Genomic DNA, 15,148 nt, shown 5'->3' with positions numbered 1-15,148 from the left:
GAACCTCCAACCTTGAAAATACTAAAAAGGCAACAGGACAAAGCCATGAGCAACCTGCTCTAACTCGACCTGCTTTGCACAGAACATTGGACTGCAGCCCCCAGGGGTCCCTTCCAACCTGAGCAATTCTGTGAGTCAAGCAGCTGCTGGAGGCCAGGATTTCCTCAAAGCCCCCAGAGGCTGTAACAGCTCACAGTTAGCTGTGAGCATTGAACACAGTTATCTGTACCTCCACTGTTCTTCTCACCTCCCAGTGCATTTTTCCCTCAGCTTGGCTGGCATTAATGCAAGTGGAACAGTGAAGCAAAAAAAAGAAAAAAAAAAGTTTTCTTAAGTAACTAAACAACTAAATGGCCCTGAGATGGTTCAGGCTGTGCTGCACAAACTGTTGCATTGTACACACTGTGGCAGAGGTTCAAAATGAGTATTGACCAGGGAAGGACCTAAAGATCATTTATCCAAAAATATTGTCTTGCCAGTGATCACTGTTAAAATTTTTACAGTTTCAGAAATTCTCCTGTTTTGATTAATGTTAGTTTCATTTTTTTGTCTGTCATTTATACCAATGCAACATTATTCTGCCAACACAACCACAGAGAAATAGAGTAACACAAATACCAATTTCCTAAAGTGGTCAGTACCAACTCTATTCTTATAAACATAAAACTAACTTCAGTATCATTAAAGGACTACTTTTGCAGAAGAATTACAGTGGGGAAATTTGTTGCAAAGATTCCCAGGCTACTGCTAATTCAGCTTAGCCCAAGAGAGAAAAAGGTTTCTGCAGCTTCTGATTTCTTCCTATTGAATAATAAATAGTACAATATAATAACATGTGCTGAAGAGATCACATGGATGTAGTACTTCAGCTGTGCAAACTAGGTGCATTCATTATTGTTACAGTGAAAAATATTAACATATATGTAAACAGACAGGAGACCTAAATCTGAATTTGATTGATAGATCTCCACTGGATCTCATTTTCTCCTCACACACTGTGTTCTTCAGCTTGTTCTAAGGATCAGTGATTACTCCCAAATTATCTTAAAAGTTTAAATTTCTCAGAATTCTTGTTTGGGGAATGTTCAGTGCTTTACAGCTTACCTTCTTTAGGCATGCACTTATCAAAACAAATCCCCAAAACCTGTTCAAGAGTAAATAGTATTTTGAAAACCATTAATAAGGAAGGCTTGGGTAATAAAGAAGGAAACTATTAGGTGTCATACACTCCTTCCTTTCCCCTGTTATTTCTGTAATTGATTTAGATGTCAATCTGTGTGAGTAATCAGAAACACTCATGCTGTCTTCTCAATATAAAGTTATTGGCTACTTGGCACTTAAGCTGTTTCCTCTAAATACCTCCCCATGTCCTAGACCAGACAGACATTGATTTTTGATTTTTTCAAAAAACACACAGTGGTTTTTGATTTTACAACACTTGCTTATGTAACTATTGATATGTTAACCTAAACTGCCTGTAAACACACACAATCAGCTATGGGCTATATCGTGTTCTCTTTCTTTGTAACCATACATTATTTTCTGTATTATCCTATACTAAATATTACAGTTAACCTAGACTTTTGTGGTCCTAAACAGTAGCTTACATCTGTTTAAAACCTTTCATGAAGCCTGAGATCACTTTTTCTACATTTGTGGACAAAGCATGCACCTGGCAATATGATAGCATCAATTCAAACTGGGGGAGAGGAGGGGCAGAAATGGGAGTTGTTGAGGATTAAAGCACAATTTAATACAAAAAAGCACAAGCTTTTCCCACTTTTCAGCAACTGTTTTACTATTCCACGCCAGGACAGAGATACACCAGTTACAGTGTTTGTTTCACTCACAGGTGGCACACCCACACTTCTAATGAGACAGTCCCTAGGCTGTTGCACATTTCCAACACCTTTGTGAAATTGGTGCCTTGTTTTGGGAAGAGGTTTCTACTCACTCACCCATACTTTGGTTACCAGCAGCAATCCAGACACATTACCAGGCTGGAACTTGGATAAGCTGCTATTAAGGGGATGTAGCTGACAGCCACAGTGAGATACAGGTGCCCATCCTTGGGACCCAGTCCCTCAAGAGGAATACAGTAACACTGGACAGCACACCAATGACTCTCAGGACATTTTTAAAGATGCTTTCAACTAACAGGGCTGCCAGAATCAGATCTGAAGTTCCATCTCTGTATTTTCCATCACACAGTTACTTAGCACTGGCTACTTCTGCCATTTGCAGCAGAGCTTATGATCTAGCTGCATATTGTCACTTGTTCAAGACAAAAAGGTCTCTGTGTCAGAGCTGTTGCAAGACTCCTCTGGTCAGCCACTGCTGCAACAGCTCATTATTAACATCCCAATGTATTCCAGAGCAACCTGGCAAGGCAAGTTGGGATAGTCACTGTCCAGTGGGTGAAAAGGCAGCAAGGTCTTCCACACCTTTCCAGGGTCTTGGGCTTCTTGACAAGTCTTCAAGACTACAGCTTTAATCACTGTAGTTTCTCTATACATCTTCATGAGCAGGGTGGATCTTTCTACTGGGTCAGGCAGCAAAAGACTAAAACTGTCTTTTGTTGAGGTTTCCTCAGAAACCTCATTAATGATCCTTTCTCCAGCCTCCACCACTGTCTACTACACTTAGTTTCAAAGTCTTATAAGTCAGAAGCTGTTTCCTCAAGCCCTGTGCAGCACTTGGCTTTCCTCTCCAAGCACTGAGGCTAAACAGTCCCCACAGTGTCCTGTCACTGTCTTGAGGACCTGTCACAAGGCTGAATCCCCTGACAGCCAGCACCACTGATAGTGGAACACATGTAACCTACACAGTCCTGGGTTTCCCACGGGGATCCTTCAGTGTTTCTGCTGCTCTTGGCTGTATTTACTCCAGCTGCCAACAGCAGAGTGCACTGTGTGCTGCTGCCAGTGCCAGGTGCACCTAAGCCCATACTAACGTGCTTCAATCAGCTGCTTCTTTAGGAAGAAGGTGACCTACTTTGAAAACCCTAAAAAATATTTTCATTGCTGGCAATACTTACTGCAGACATGGGCACCTCAGAGTCTCTGAATGCCAGGAATAGAAGCTTCCTGCTGAGATGCTGAGGCACCCTGCTTGCTCCTGTATGCCAAGCTCTGCTTGGTTTTTTGTTTGTCTGCTCCCTCCAGAGGCCAAGCACACAAAGGCATTTAGCTGATCATCTTGCTCAACTGGGAATAAAATTCATTAATTTAACCATAATGAAGAGTAGGGCTGATTAAGAAATACAGGTGCTGGTGACCACAGAACACACTCCTACACCACCACAGCCTAGACACACAACAAGAAGCCACCCACTTTTGCAAGAGGGAAAAATGAATGCCTATGAAATACAGTGAGAGGGCTTCAAAAGAGATTTCATTGCTAAGTAAGTGATGCAGTAAGAGGCCCCAAGTCTCTGTCAGCTTCTGCTGAAGCTTTCCTTCCTTGAGCTGGCAGCCAGGATATAAATAAAACTGCTGTGCAAGTGTCCTCTCTACAAACACAGAAAAAAAAAGAAGAACAGTCTCATCTGTGCATTTTTTGAAAGTAATTTTTGTCCCACTAAACTAGCTGCAATTACAAAATAAAGGTACTCACGGTTTTCACTTGGCCTCTTTATTTGGTTGTGATTGCGTTTTATAATCACAATATTGAGCTCTGGTATTCAATCTGACAGGCAAGATAGCACAAGCTATAACCTGAATTAATCAATGGCAACTCTGACTCTTGCTTGCTGTGATTAAAAATGTAACAAAGCCAAGGTCTCCTCCCTTACTTCTCTCTCCTTCTCCAAAAGGAAGGGCAACCACAGCCCAAGAAGTAAATTCTGAAGACTCGTTTTTGCAACAAAATGAGAAAGCATTGCCAACAGCTGCCTGTAGAAAAGCCAGCCATGGGCCTCAAGGTTAAAGGGACAAATAAAGCTGCACTCACACTACAACATTATTTCAGATAATGTTTCCCTCTTCCCACACATCTTCCAAAAAGCTACACTTAATTTTAAATCGTCTTCTATGAAGCAGTCAATCTGCCTGTAGGATAGCAGTGTCCACAGATGAAAAGCTGGGTTTGAGATTTCCAGGGAACCACAGGGAAACTCAAGTCCCCTGATACTCATATCCAGTAACAGCAAATAATTATGGATTAGACTGGAGCTTGCTCAACCACAGGAGCAGTTGACACCCCAATTCCCCTGAGAGCAGGACTTACCTTATGGCCAGAGGGTCTCAGGGAGCAGCAGTCCCAGCATTATTTCACACTCAGATGCCACCAGTCCTACCAGTTCATAATAAAGAACCTGTGCAGTGTGGCTGCAACCTGCCAGCCTTGGTCATCAGCTCACTGACACCCATGGACATCAGACAAACAACCCCTGTGCCAGCCCAGCCTCTGCAGGTTCTGCGTGTACACTGATTTAGGAGTGTGTGTGTACAATATGGTACCACACATACGAGATTTATGGCCTGTATCACATACCTGCATGGCACCAGCACACAGCACCTCAGACCTGCATGCTGGCATATGCAGGGCACAGCCATGGCACCACCTATCAGCAGTAACAAATAAATGGCACAGAGCTCAGCAGCCATGGTTAGCAGCTCCTCCTCTTGAGAAGGGAACAAGAGATTTTTCTCATACTTTTTTCAGCTGCTGTGTCTGGATTGTATCTGAGGAGTAGGGTGGAACAGCATTAGGGCTCTCCTAGCAAATGTACAGTTGCCCCTATTTTAAGGTGAAGAGATAAGATTTGGAACAATGGACAAAAGTAATTTTTCAAAATGTTAATCACAGAGAAAACCTTGAAGTGGGAAACAGAGAACACAAAGTTTGTATTTTAGCTGTGGGAGAATAATTTTTGTGTCCCTGCTTTCAATTCTGCACTCTAGGGAAAAAGCCAGCTGCAATTCTCACACAAGAATAACTAAAAATTTATCTAGGAAATATTTTACAGATGGAAGGCCTTTCACAGCTTTGGAGTCAGCAACCTTGCAATGCTCTAGCTGACAGCTGCTGTTCTACCACTGTGCTCTGAGCAGAGACATGGGAAAGCCAGCTTCTTGTGCAAGCTGTTTTTCCAGCCCCAAAGGGAAAAAAGGCAATAGGGATGATATCAAGCTGCCTAGATTAGACTGTGAAGGGAGCTTGAGCAGAGGACAGAAACAAGGTGACCAAGGGTACTCACACAGGCAATACAGCCCAGTTTATGAGTAGAAACCTAAGGGTGTTTAGCTGGTGCACTAAGAAGAAATTAATAGTTAAATAAGAAATTTCCTTAAAATCTGCGGTTTAGGTAAAGCCAGACATGAATGTGGGAGCCATGAAGACTGGAAGGAACCTCAGGACAAACCAGAACCGATTGTGACAGAACAGCTCCATCTCTGACCCACAGCTGCAGTCTGTGTTACACTGGGAACTGCAGGCTTCCCAAAGCAGCAGTTCCTGCTTCCCCTCAGCACTGACCATGCATTTACATTTCACATCCAGAATATCAGGTTGCAAAGTACAGCTCCCACAGTACCTGAATCTTCAGTACATGTTTTCTGCAGTTTAATCACTAACCTTCCTGCTAGTACAACTGAAAGCACACACCTCAAGAACTCTGAGAGCTTTTAACCATTTTCAGAGCTGCTTAGCCTGCTGAATACAATGAGGAAACCAATGAACTTAGGAGTGATTTATAAGCCTTATTCTGAAACATTACACCATCTATGTTCCTTCACAATTGAACCTTACAGACATACAAAGACAGTAAATTCATACATTTAAGATCAGTTAAGTAAGAATGCTGTACTGGTAGTATCTTTCCCTCAATACTTACCAAGTTTTTACAACAAATAGTTCAAATCCACGAAATAATTACTTAATACTAAGGAAATGTTCTTCCTAGAGCAGGGTACCTGATCCATGTAAGGAAAATAGACACCATAATGAAAGAAAAAGAGAAGACATTTTTACAAAAGCTCTGGATGTTAAAATCTCCTTAAAATACATATAAAGCAAAGAGGCCACTCTGTATTTAAAGCCATTTTGTTTTTATCTATTGGGGTAGTCACTTTACATCATACCAAAAAGACTGTATAAGGAATACAAGTGTCAAGAATCAGATCTTTATGGCACAAAAGGAATTTTTTCATTAACCTGTTTCAGAGTTGTTAAATACATTAAAGACAAAGACACTAAGGCTACCACAAAATAATATTTGCATGATGATGTTAGTCTTTATTCAGTTTCTCAACTGACTCCTCCAGTCTGAAGGCGGACAAGAATCTTTCCAGTAGTCTGTTTCATTGATTTATTCTGGATGAGAAGATTCTTTCTACTTTTGACACAAACTTATTTTCTTATTTATATTGTTACTCAAAGTTCACATAAGCTTTTATGTTGCACCTTACAATGTATGGAATTTCAGATTAAAATAAAACTCTACTCTTAACATAACCTTTTGTATAATGTAAAAATATTCTACATGTTTAACATATCAAGAATGTTAAGCATTTACTTTGGGGAAAACCTATTTTATGCATTTTTCAGTACAAACCCCACTGTGAAGGCTTTGCATTTGTGTCTCCCTGTTCAGTCGGGTGCCACCCAATGTTCATCGTCTGCAGCTGCAGCTCAGCCACTGCAGCTTCCAAAAAATTGCAAATTTGAGATGCTGCTCACTGTTCATCTTTACTCCTCTCCCATCCCTCCCTCCACCATGGAAAATTGACATCTTTGAAATAATGAGTGTTTTTAATTATCAAAATCAGTATAAAAATAGCAGCATGCTACTAGACACGAAAAGCAGATTCATCATGCATTGTGAGTTTAAATGCAGATTTCTGCCTTCCTCTTATATTATCAAAATCTTTTTTAAAGTTAACATCAAGGCAAGGGTATAAGGACAGACACTGCATAGTATGATTTGATACTAATCTGAACTGGGTTATTTGCCTTTAATCAAAATCCATGATAATTACAGGGTAAACAATTTTTATTTCAAAATACATGTTTAACTGGAATTGTAGTGATGAAAGCAGAAGAGGGAAAAATGCAGTCTTTTACAGCCCATGTCACTGTATCTCACTTACATCCAGAGATAAAAGCTCTAATTGGTGAAGAGACAAAATATTTGTGGCATGTCATTGAACCTTTGTGATAATCCAGCGTTATCCATTTCTAAAGAAATATAAATACTTTAAAACAAACATTGAAAATAAATCCTTTTGATGTAACAAACTACACTCTTTACTGAGAATTTTCAGTCTTCTTAAAAGTAAGGGACATCACCCAAGAAATAATCGAAGTATCAATGTAGAACAATCCTTGGAGGAAAAAAGCTGGAATGTAAACCTCTGTTCCAAATTAGATCTGAAAAGCAAAAACACCACACCATGTATTTCATCCAAGTGTATATTTCATCAATAACATCTTTAAAGCTATTTTTACAGTTCAACAGGAGACTTCCAGAATTTAGCACAGTCCTGTTTTGCCTCAGCTCATCCCCTCTTTTCTTCACACATGAACAATTGCTCCCTGCTTTTGTCCCCACCAGCCCTGTGACAATGCTATGGTCATGCAGGTGAGCAATTCTGCATAACCACAGCACCTGAAATTCAATTATACATCACTAGAACAGCCATCAATTAGCCCATGATTCTCACAAATGAAAATAAATCCAAATTTGAGAGTCACTTCCCTAAGTAGTGACTTTCTAATCATCCTTCTGATACAAAACACAAAGGAAAGGACCCACCAAGTTCCTCCTCTAACAATGACCTTGGAAACTGCACTTCATTCCAGATTTATGATGGTGATCCTCACAGAGGTTACTCACATGTTTTCTTTACATCTTTTACCTTCTTAAAGCATGATATTAATATTTTATTGAAGAGCTGACAAAAGCTTAAAAACAATCATAGCTTCTCACTTAACCCCACACACAGATCCATTAGTTTGTAAATTTTTCCTACAGCTACTTATCTCTTTGATGTCTTACAATAGCCTCATTATTAAAAGCATGCAGTACTAGTTTTTCTAGCTTCAATAAGCTAAATCTTCAGTAAGCTCAATCACTGACAAGCCCAATGTGAAATTTTCAAAAGTCTGAAGAAAAATTCTTCAGCATTTTGATATTTTTAAAATACTTGATCTAATTAATCATATATTGATAACCTCAAAAAAGTCAGAATAATAGAAGCATTTAAAATGAATTAGTCATATTATCAACTCAGAGAGAGGACTAAAAAGATGAAGAATTAAAGCATAATAGTATTCTTAGGGCAGTCTATCCAATTAAGTTAACTCACTGGCTCAGTAAGTTACTACTTATCCTCTCAGCCAGCTGACCCTGCACACATTCATCTCTCAGCTGTAAATTAAAGTGCATCAACTTAGAAAACATTGAACAGCAGATACCACTTCTGCAATTTACTATAAAATTTGAATTATAACAATTTTACTACTATAATTTCAGAGTGTGCATGACCAATTACTACAGTGCAGTGGTAAGCAGTAACACAAGTGACTGTGACAGTCACGATTATGGTTAACTTTGGAAAAACTACAAGGATACAGCTTTTTGCAGTTTTTATGTAAAGAAAAATGGAGATTTAAAACCTTTATTTTTAAAAACCAAATTCCTTAATTATTGCTGCAGTTCTGGTGGGACAGCAAGGCTGTTAAACCTAGAGGAACTGGGGGGTGTCAAATGACTGATTTTCTTTTAGGCACCTTCAGACTGCTCCCCACGTGTGTTTTAGCAGTGTGACACCAAATGTTCCATGGGTTTAGAGGCCAGCACAGGAATGAGTGCAGGACAGGAGAGAGGACAGAAAGCTGGCACATGAATGCTCCACAGCACTTCCTGAGGAAGTCCCTGAGGAGCAAAGCTATCCTGAACATCCATGTATTCCCTACTGTAGAACTAACAACAACAGCTTATTGCCAAAGATGAGAGCTTCAAGCATATGATAAAAATACACATTTACTACTTACATCATCAATATCTTCATCATCATCTCCAATATCATCAAACTGGATTTCATCATCATCTCCAGGACCAAATGTGTCTGTTTCATTGATTTTAGCTATGAAGGAATTTGGAGAAGTTAAGGAGTGCACTCACACTGTGCCAAGACAGACTGAGTATTCTTATCCAACATGCACTGCCAATGTGAAGTGAAAAGATTCTTACCATGTTCTGGAAGCTCCCCATATGCTTTCAGGCTTCTGGCTTCATCTGCATTGTATTTTAGAATAACATCAGCTTTGTTATCCTAAATAAGAATTTATTAGAATGGATTAGTCATCTATGAAGGAAAAATAAAACTATTAACCTCAGCAGACTGCATTATTTATAACAACTACATTATTTACAGTGGATTAACACCTATAATATTTACAGAAGAACATAATTTTCTTCCTTCCCCTCCAGTTCCCTTAAATGTGAAGTAAACACATTGGAGTATTTTCGTTTCTTGTGAGTGATAACTTAATTATCTCCAATTACAAGTAATTTATAGATTCACTGAATGGCTTGGATTGGAAGGGACCTTAAAGATCATCTACTTCCAACCCCCTGCCATGGGCAGGGACACCTGCCCCTAGACCAGGGCACTCAATCTGGCACTGAACGGTGCCAGGGATGGGACATCCACAACTTCCCTGGGCAACAAGACAAAAGAGAGTGTGAGACAAATGAGAAATGCTGAGTATTCAATAACTTGACAAGCTCAGTTTCATGCCTTTGAAATTAACCTTTCTTCAGACACCACACATAGCGAGGTGTTGAGGTCAATCAGCAATCACAGAATGACCGGGTTGGAAGAGACCTTAAAGAGACTCATGGAGTCCAGCCCAGCCCTAACACCTCAACCAAACCATGGCACCAAGTGCCACATCCAGGGATGGTGACTCTGCCACCTCCCTGGACAGGCCATTCCAGTACTTTATCACTCTTTCTGTAAAAAAACTTCTTCCTAATATTCACCTTATATTTCCCTTGGCGAAGTCAAACCCAAAAATTTCCTAGTTTTAAGTACTTAATTATATACAGTAAGTGACAGTATCTTAAATGTTTTATAAACCTAACGCACATTTCAGAAGCAGAACCTATCTTCAACAACTGCTGGCAACAAACATTCATGAAAGGCATTCACCTAATGAAAACCTGATAATTGTTTCCCAACTGCTGTTTGTATTATGTAAAGTTACGCCACTCCATTTCTGGAAATTTTATTACAAATTAATTACTGATTAATTTCCCTCTTTAGGGAAAAGCCTAAACATCAAAATTCTGATTACCAACAATTCTAATTATCACAATAAAATGTTTGGTACTTGACTCCATCTCCTTTTGCACCATAGGATGCAAGCACCAAACAGCTACATCTGGAAATAAACAGGTCAAGCTTGATGACAATAAGTACCTTTACTCACAAAGTCTCAGGGTGCAATTTAGAAGAACAAGTCAAACCAGAATTTGTCTACTCATTACAATCTTCCTGTCGTACAAGGAAACTAAAAATCATGATTTAGCATAACTAAATACAAATGCAAAGTTAGACAGGAATTTCCTCACAACACCTGCTGCAATTTAACAGTAAATAAAGATACTTGTAAGATACTCCTTATAGTGGCATATTATACTGGATTTTTACCTGGTAGTCTCTTAAGCCAATCAATATAATATCAGATGTATTTATCCAGACCTGAAGGAGAAAACAAGTGTTACAAAAATTCAACTTCTGTTGTGTAACACAAGAACCAAACTGCACATTTAGATTTATGGAGAGACATAAACCTTTCACTACAGCCACTACCTTCATTTTCTAACCAGAATGCTAGAAATATCCAATTTAATGTTTTAACAGCAAATCCAAGGTCATAAATACTCATAGTCATTTTTACATGCTATGGGGCTTTTACAGGGTAATCAAAGTTCTCTGAAAAGCTTCTGTCCAACAGGGTGTTTCCTAAGCCTTAACATCTGAGCAAACAGAAAGAATGCATCAAGGCACCAGTCATGAACTCTGTGAACTGAGCTCCTCGAGGACACAAATTAAAGAAAAACTCAGTGGAGGGGGTGATGGACAAGAACAGTGAAGAGCACAAGAAAATGAATGGAATTGTTTCTAGAAACTATGTTAACCAGAAATCTGCAGAAGAGGATATGCTTCCAAATGCACAGGGTGGTTCTGTGTGGGTTCTATCCCACATCTGCTTGATTTTTTTTGAGACTGAACTAATTTCAGTTGGAATTTCCTTTCTTTTAAAGATAAGGAATAGATAAGTGGTGCTTTTTGTGCAAGAAATGAATTCTGCAGCACTTAGTGTTTATTTTTGCACATTCTCCACTACCTTCAACAGTTTCTTGCAGGCAACTATAGCACTGCTTACACTGATCCCAGGACACTCAGTGCTGTCCAAAAACTGGAACAATCCAGAGTGAAGACAGTGAATGTCTGCTTTCACTGGAAACAGACTGAGGGACCTCCTCCTTACCATACACCAGCAGAGGACATGAAGATGGAACACCTAACAAGGGCCAGAGGGGACACCATCTGAACATGGCAAAGTTAAGAATGCAAACCCTTACACCTGATATCCCTGAAGGTACAAATCTTTGCAAACTAGCTTCCAACAGAAATATTTTGGGAATTGATGAAGCGGACAATGAAACAATAGCATTGGAGGTGTATTTTCTAAATAGTCACCAAGCTCCCCATCTGCAATTAGGGAGATTTTTAGTATTTTATATATGTATAATTTTCTAGAGTATGAAAAGCTTGTATTTCATAAGCAGCTGAACAAACCTCCCCCTGAAAAATGCATGTGGAAAGGCACCCCTTCAACTGTGAGCTTCACCCAAGAGCCAAAGACTGCCTACTCTTGTGCCAGCAATGGAAACAGAAGGACAGACCAGTTTACTATCAAAAAAGTAGTTTAAAATATTAAGTGCAGTAGAAATACTTGTTTTTGTAACAAGCTACATATGTAAATTTTTACAATTACGTGATGCATAACATCACTGTTTCCTATTGCAATGCTTCAGAATTACCTTTTTTCTTAGCTTCCCTCTAATGTGACATAACCTCTTCACACCATCAAAACATAATGCCTCCAGTCGTCCATTGCCTAACATCTTGATCACCTGGGCATATTCTGAAAGAGAAGGTAACATACAGAAACTCAGAATCATTTAGGCTGGAAAAGATCTTTAGGATCAGCAAGTACAGGTATTAATCCAGCAGTTAGTCCACCAAGTGATGTCCCAAAGTGCCACAGAGCAAAACTTGTGAGCAAACCCAACTTCAACATACAACCAATAACTTTTCCACTGTAACCCAAATCTGCTGTAATATTTTATCAAACATGAACTGCTGACAGGAGCTTCAAGCACCCACACAGGCTGCTGAATGTATCACAGTTTTGTATCACTGTTGATGTTAACATTTTCAACTACTGCTCCTTCTCGGTTGCATCCACCCTTTCATTCCCTCTCAAACGCTTGTTACAGAAAATCTCAGAGCTACTGAGTCACACTCAGAGTATGAAAGTACATGACAACATCACAGCACCTGTCTTAAGGGACAACACCTCAGTGCTGTCACCGAGGCAGAGAAAGCTGCCTGCCCTGCACAGCACCCACTGAGACTCTGAATCCCTCTTGCAGAGGCTCTGGGACACCACCCTCTGTCCCTGAAAGGACAGAACCTCATCAGACACTGTCTGCAAGGCAAACAGCAGACCTCAGCTGAGGTCGGTGAGGCACCTCTCTAATCCCACCCTCATCTCTTCACCTTGTATTTCATCCCCCTTACCAAGCTGCAAAAAATCACATACTGAAGAAATTCACACAAATTGGACAGTCCAATGAACCAGGAGACTGTTCATAACTGAGAACAATGTTTCATTAAATAGATTTTGCTTGGGAGATGTAAAGGATCTTAAGCTTCAGATGTACATAAAAATAAACTCATTTTCTGCTTACAACCAACACAAAACACCACAAATTTGTTCAGTGGCACTTCTACAGTGATTTAAATCAGTACCCTTCCCATACTTCTAACAAACCAACTGATTAAGTGGTTACTAGGAAAGCACTCACATTATGTGAGCAGCCACCAGAGTGTGACACACAAGGCAGGGCGAGCTGAAAGGGAGGTGAGCTCACTGTCACCAAAGGCAGGGCAGATGGGAATCCCAGTCATCCCCCATGAACTCTCCTGTGCCTCACTTCACCACACAGCATCCCACTTGCTGCTCCTGCTTTAAAAACTGCCAGATTTCAGCCCAGGAGCCAACTGAACCAGACCATCAGGGGACAGAACAGCGAGATGAGCTGCTCTGCCATCAGCCTGGGGAGCTCTGTGAAGGGTCCAAGAGATGTTAGAGTCCATACAGAACAGAAAGTGGGACTGTGCATCCCAGGGACAATTACTGGCAAAACTGAACCACTTCTGCTAAGCCAGCTGCTCACAGACCCTCACACAAAGCTATCAAGAGGTTTCTAGGAAATGCTTAAGTGCTGTTTTACACAGAGCATGCACTAAGGTGAAGAAGAGGAAAACGTCATTCTTAACCAGTGAAGATACTGGAAATTCCCCTTCCCCTACTGTCTTTCTCTTACATTCAATATGTCATTTGGAATTCAAATACAACCCCAATAAGAATACCTCTCTCTATTCTGTCACTCACTGTATGTGACTGAAAACAATGACATTGCCACACCACAGTTAAAAACTCACCTTGCCCATCTTCTTTGAAGACCAGTTCTCTTTTTTCTGATTCATTCTCATTCTTACCTCGTCGCCTGTTTTTACCTCCTTTGCCTAAATTAAGTGGGAGAAGAAAAAGCAGGTGTTACTGTCTCTAGATACAGTGAGTGAAAAAAGCCAGACTTATGGAGATTTTTATGCTTGTCAATATGTCAATTTGAAGTATCCCACCCAGATCTAGAATTTTTGCTTACTTTTAAGTCTAAATTTTTATCTGGGTAGTAACAAAGTAATTAAACATTAGACCCTCCACTGTTTAAGCTGTCCTGGTTGCTCTGGAGTGACAGCAGCCTTCAAAATGATTTTCACAAGATGGCCATTTTCAGTTTCTGTGATCCCTGGTACCAAATACCTCAGAAACAGCGGTGGGATAGCGTGATGCACGTAATCTTCAAGAGCAGATGGAAAACTTCAGTTACTGTGCTGCTGAAATCCCTGAAATACTCAAGAGGAAGCTTACCCTCCGAGTGAAGCAGCCCTTTTTAAAAGGCACACACGTGGCAACAGGATTAGATGCTCTTCACGAAGAGCATAAGAGCAGCCCATACTTGCCCCGCCGTTAAAATCTGCTGCTCCCTTTCATCACGGTTTCTGCGTTTCTTTCCGGAGTACGGAAGAAGGGAAGCGGCAGCAGCGCTGCCCAGCGAGGGCACGGAGGGGCCCGGCCGCCTCCCCGGCAGGGCCGCTCCTGACAAGCGAGCCGCGGGCAGGGCCTCCCGCTCCCTGCCGGGCCTCAGCGGCCTCCGGAGCGCGCCCGGCAGGCGGGACCGGCCCGGGACCCGCCGGGCTGCCGGGAGGGCCCCTCCGCCCGCGGGCTCCGGCGGCGCCCACGTGAGGGGCGCCCGGGCCTGCCCTGCCAGACCGCGCCCGGCCCCGGCCGCGCCGCCGCGGGCCCGGCGGAAGGAAAGGGCGACTCACCTTTATTCTTGGGCATGGCGCCGAACGCTCCGCCGCGGAGGGGCTGCGGGAGGGGCGGCGGGAGGGGCTCCGGGCGGAGGCGGCGGTTCGGGCTCGGCGGCGGCTCCGGGCGGGACCAGCGGCGGGGCCGGGGCTGCGCGGGCTCGTGCGCTGCGCTCCGGCCGCTGCGCCGAGCCGGCCACAGCGCCCCCCCGCGGCACGGCGGACTCGGGCGGCGCAGGACGCGCCCAGGGCCCGCTCCCGGAGCCGGCCCGCGAACGGCCCCGGGAAGGGCCCCGCGAACGGCCCCGCCTGGACACTGCCGGGCGTGCTGGGGTGCAGTGCAAGGAAAAGGAGCAGGAGGAGCGAGCAGTGCGCACCCAGGCAGCCCCGGGACACCGCACGGCGCTCGGGGGGAGCGGTGTCAGGATAACTCCTTCCAGTACCCGCAGTACCTGCCAGGAAAGACG

At 42.1% G+C, this 15,148-nt stretch overlaps 1 protein-coding gene across 1 annotated transcript; it reads right to left on the bottom strand.

Annotated features, from left to right (window-relative positions):
- Positions 1 to 6,027: 6,027 nt before the first annotated feature.
- Positions 6,028 to 14,860, bottom strand: EIF1AX (eukaryotic translation initiation factor 1A X-linked). Its single transcript, XM_064707415.1, has 7 exons — positions 14,700 to 14,860; positions 13,752 to 13,835; positions 12,062 to 12,165; positions 10,662 to 10,712; positions 9,197 to 9,278; positions 8,998 to 9,089; positions 6,028 to 7,371 (listed from the first exon to the last, which is right to left on the bottom strand). The coding sequence occupies exons 1-7, from the start codon at positions 14,713 to 14,715 to the stop codon at positions 7,366 to 7,368; spliced, it is 435 nt and encodes a 144-aa protein (XP_064563485.1). The 5' UTR covers positions 14,716 to 14,860; the 3' UTR covers positions 6,028 to 7,365.
- Positions 14,861 to 15,148: the final 288 nt, after the last annotated feature.

The sequence above is a fragment of the Zonotrichia leucophrys genome, chromosome 1, assembly GCF_028769735.1.
Source record: "Zonotrichia leucophrys gambelii isolate GWCS_2022_RI chromosome 1, RI_Zleu_2.0, whole genome shotgun sequence".
Lineage (NCBI taxonomy): Eukaryota > Metazoa > Chordata > Aves > Passeriformes > Passerellidae > Zonotrichia > Zonotrichia leucophrys.
Note: the sequence above shows the minus strand (reverse complement) of the source record. Positions and strands in the feature narration are given on the sequence as shown.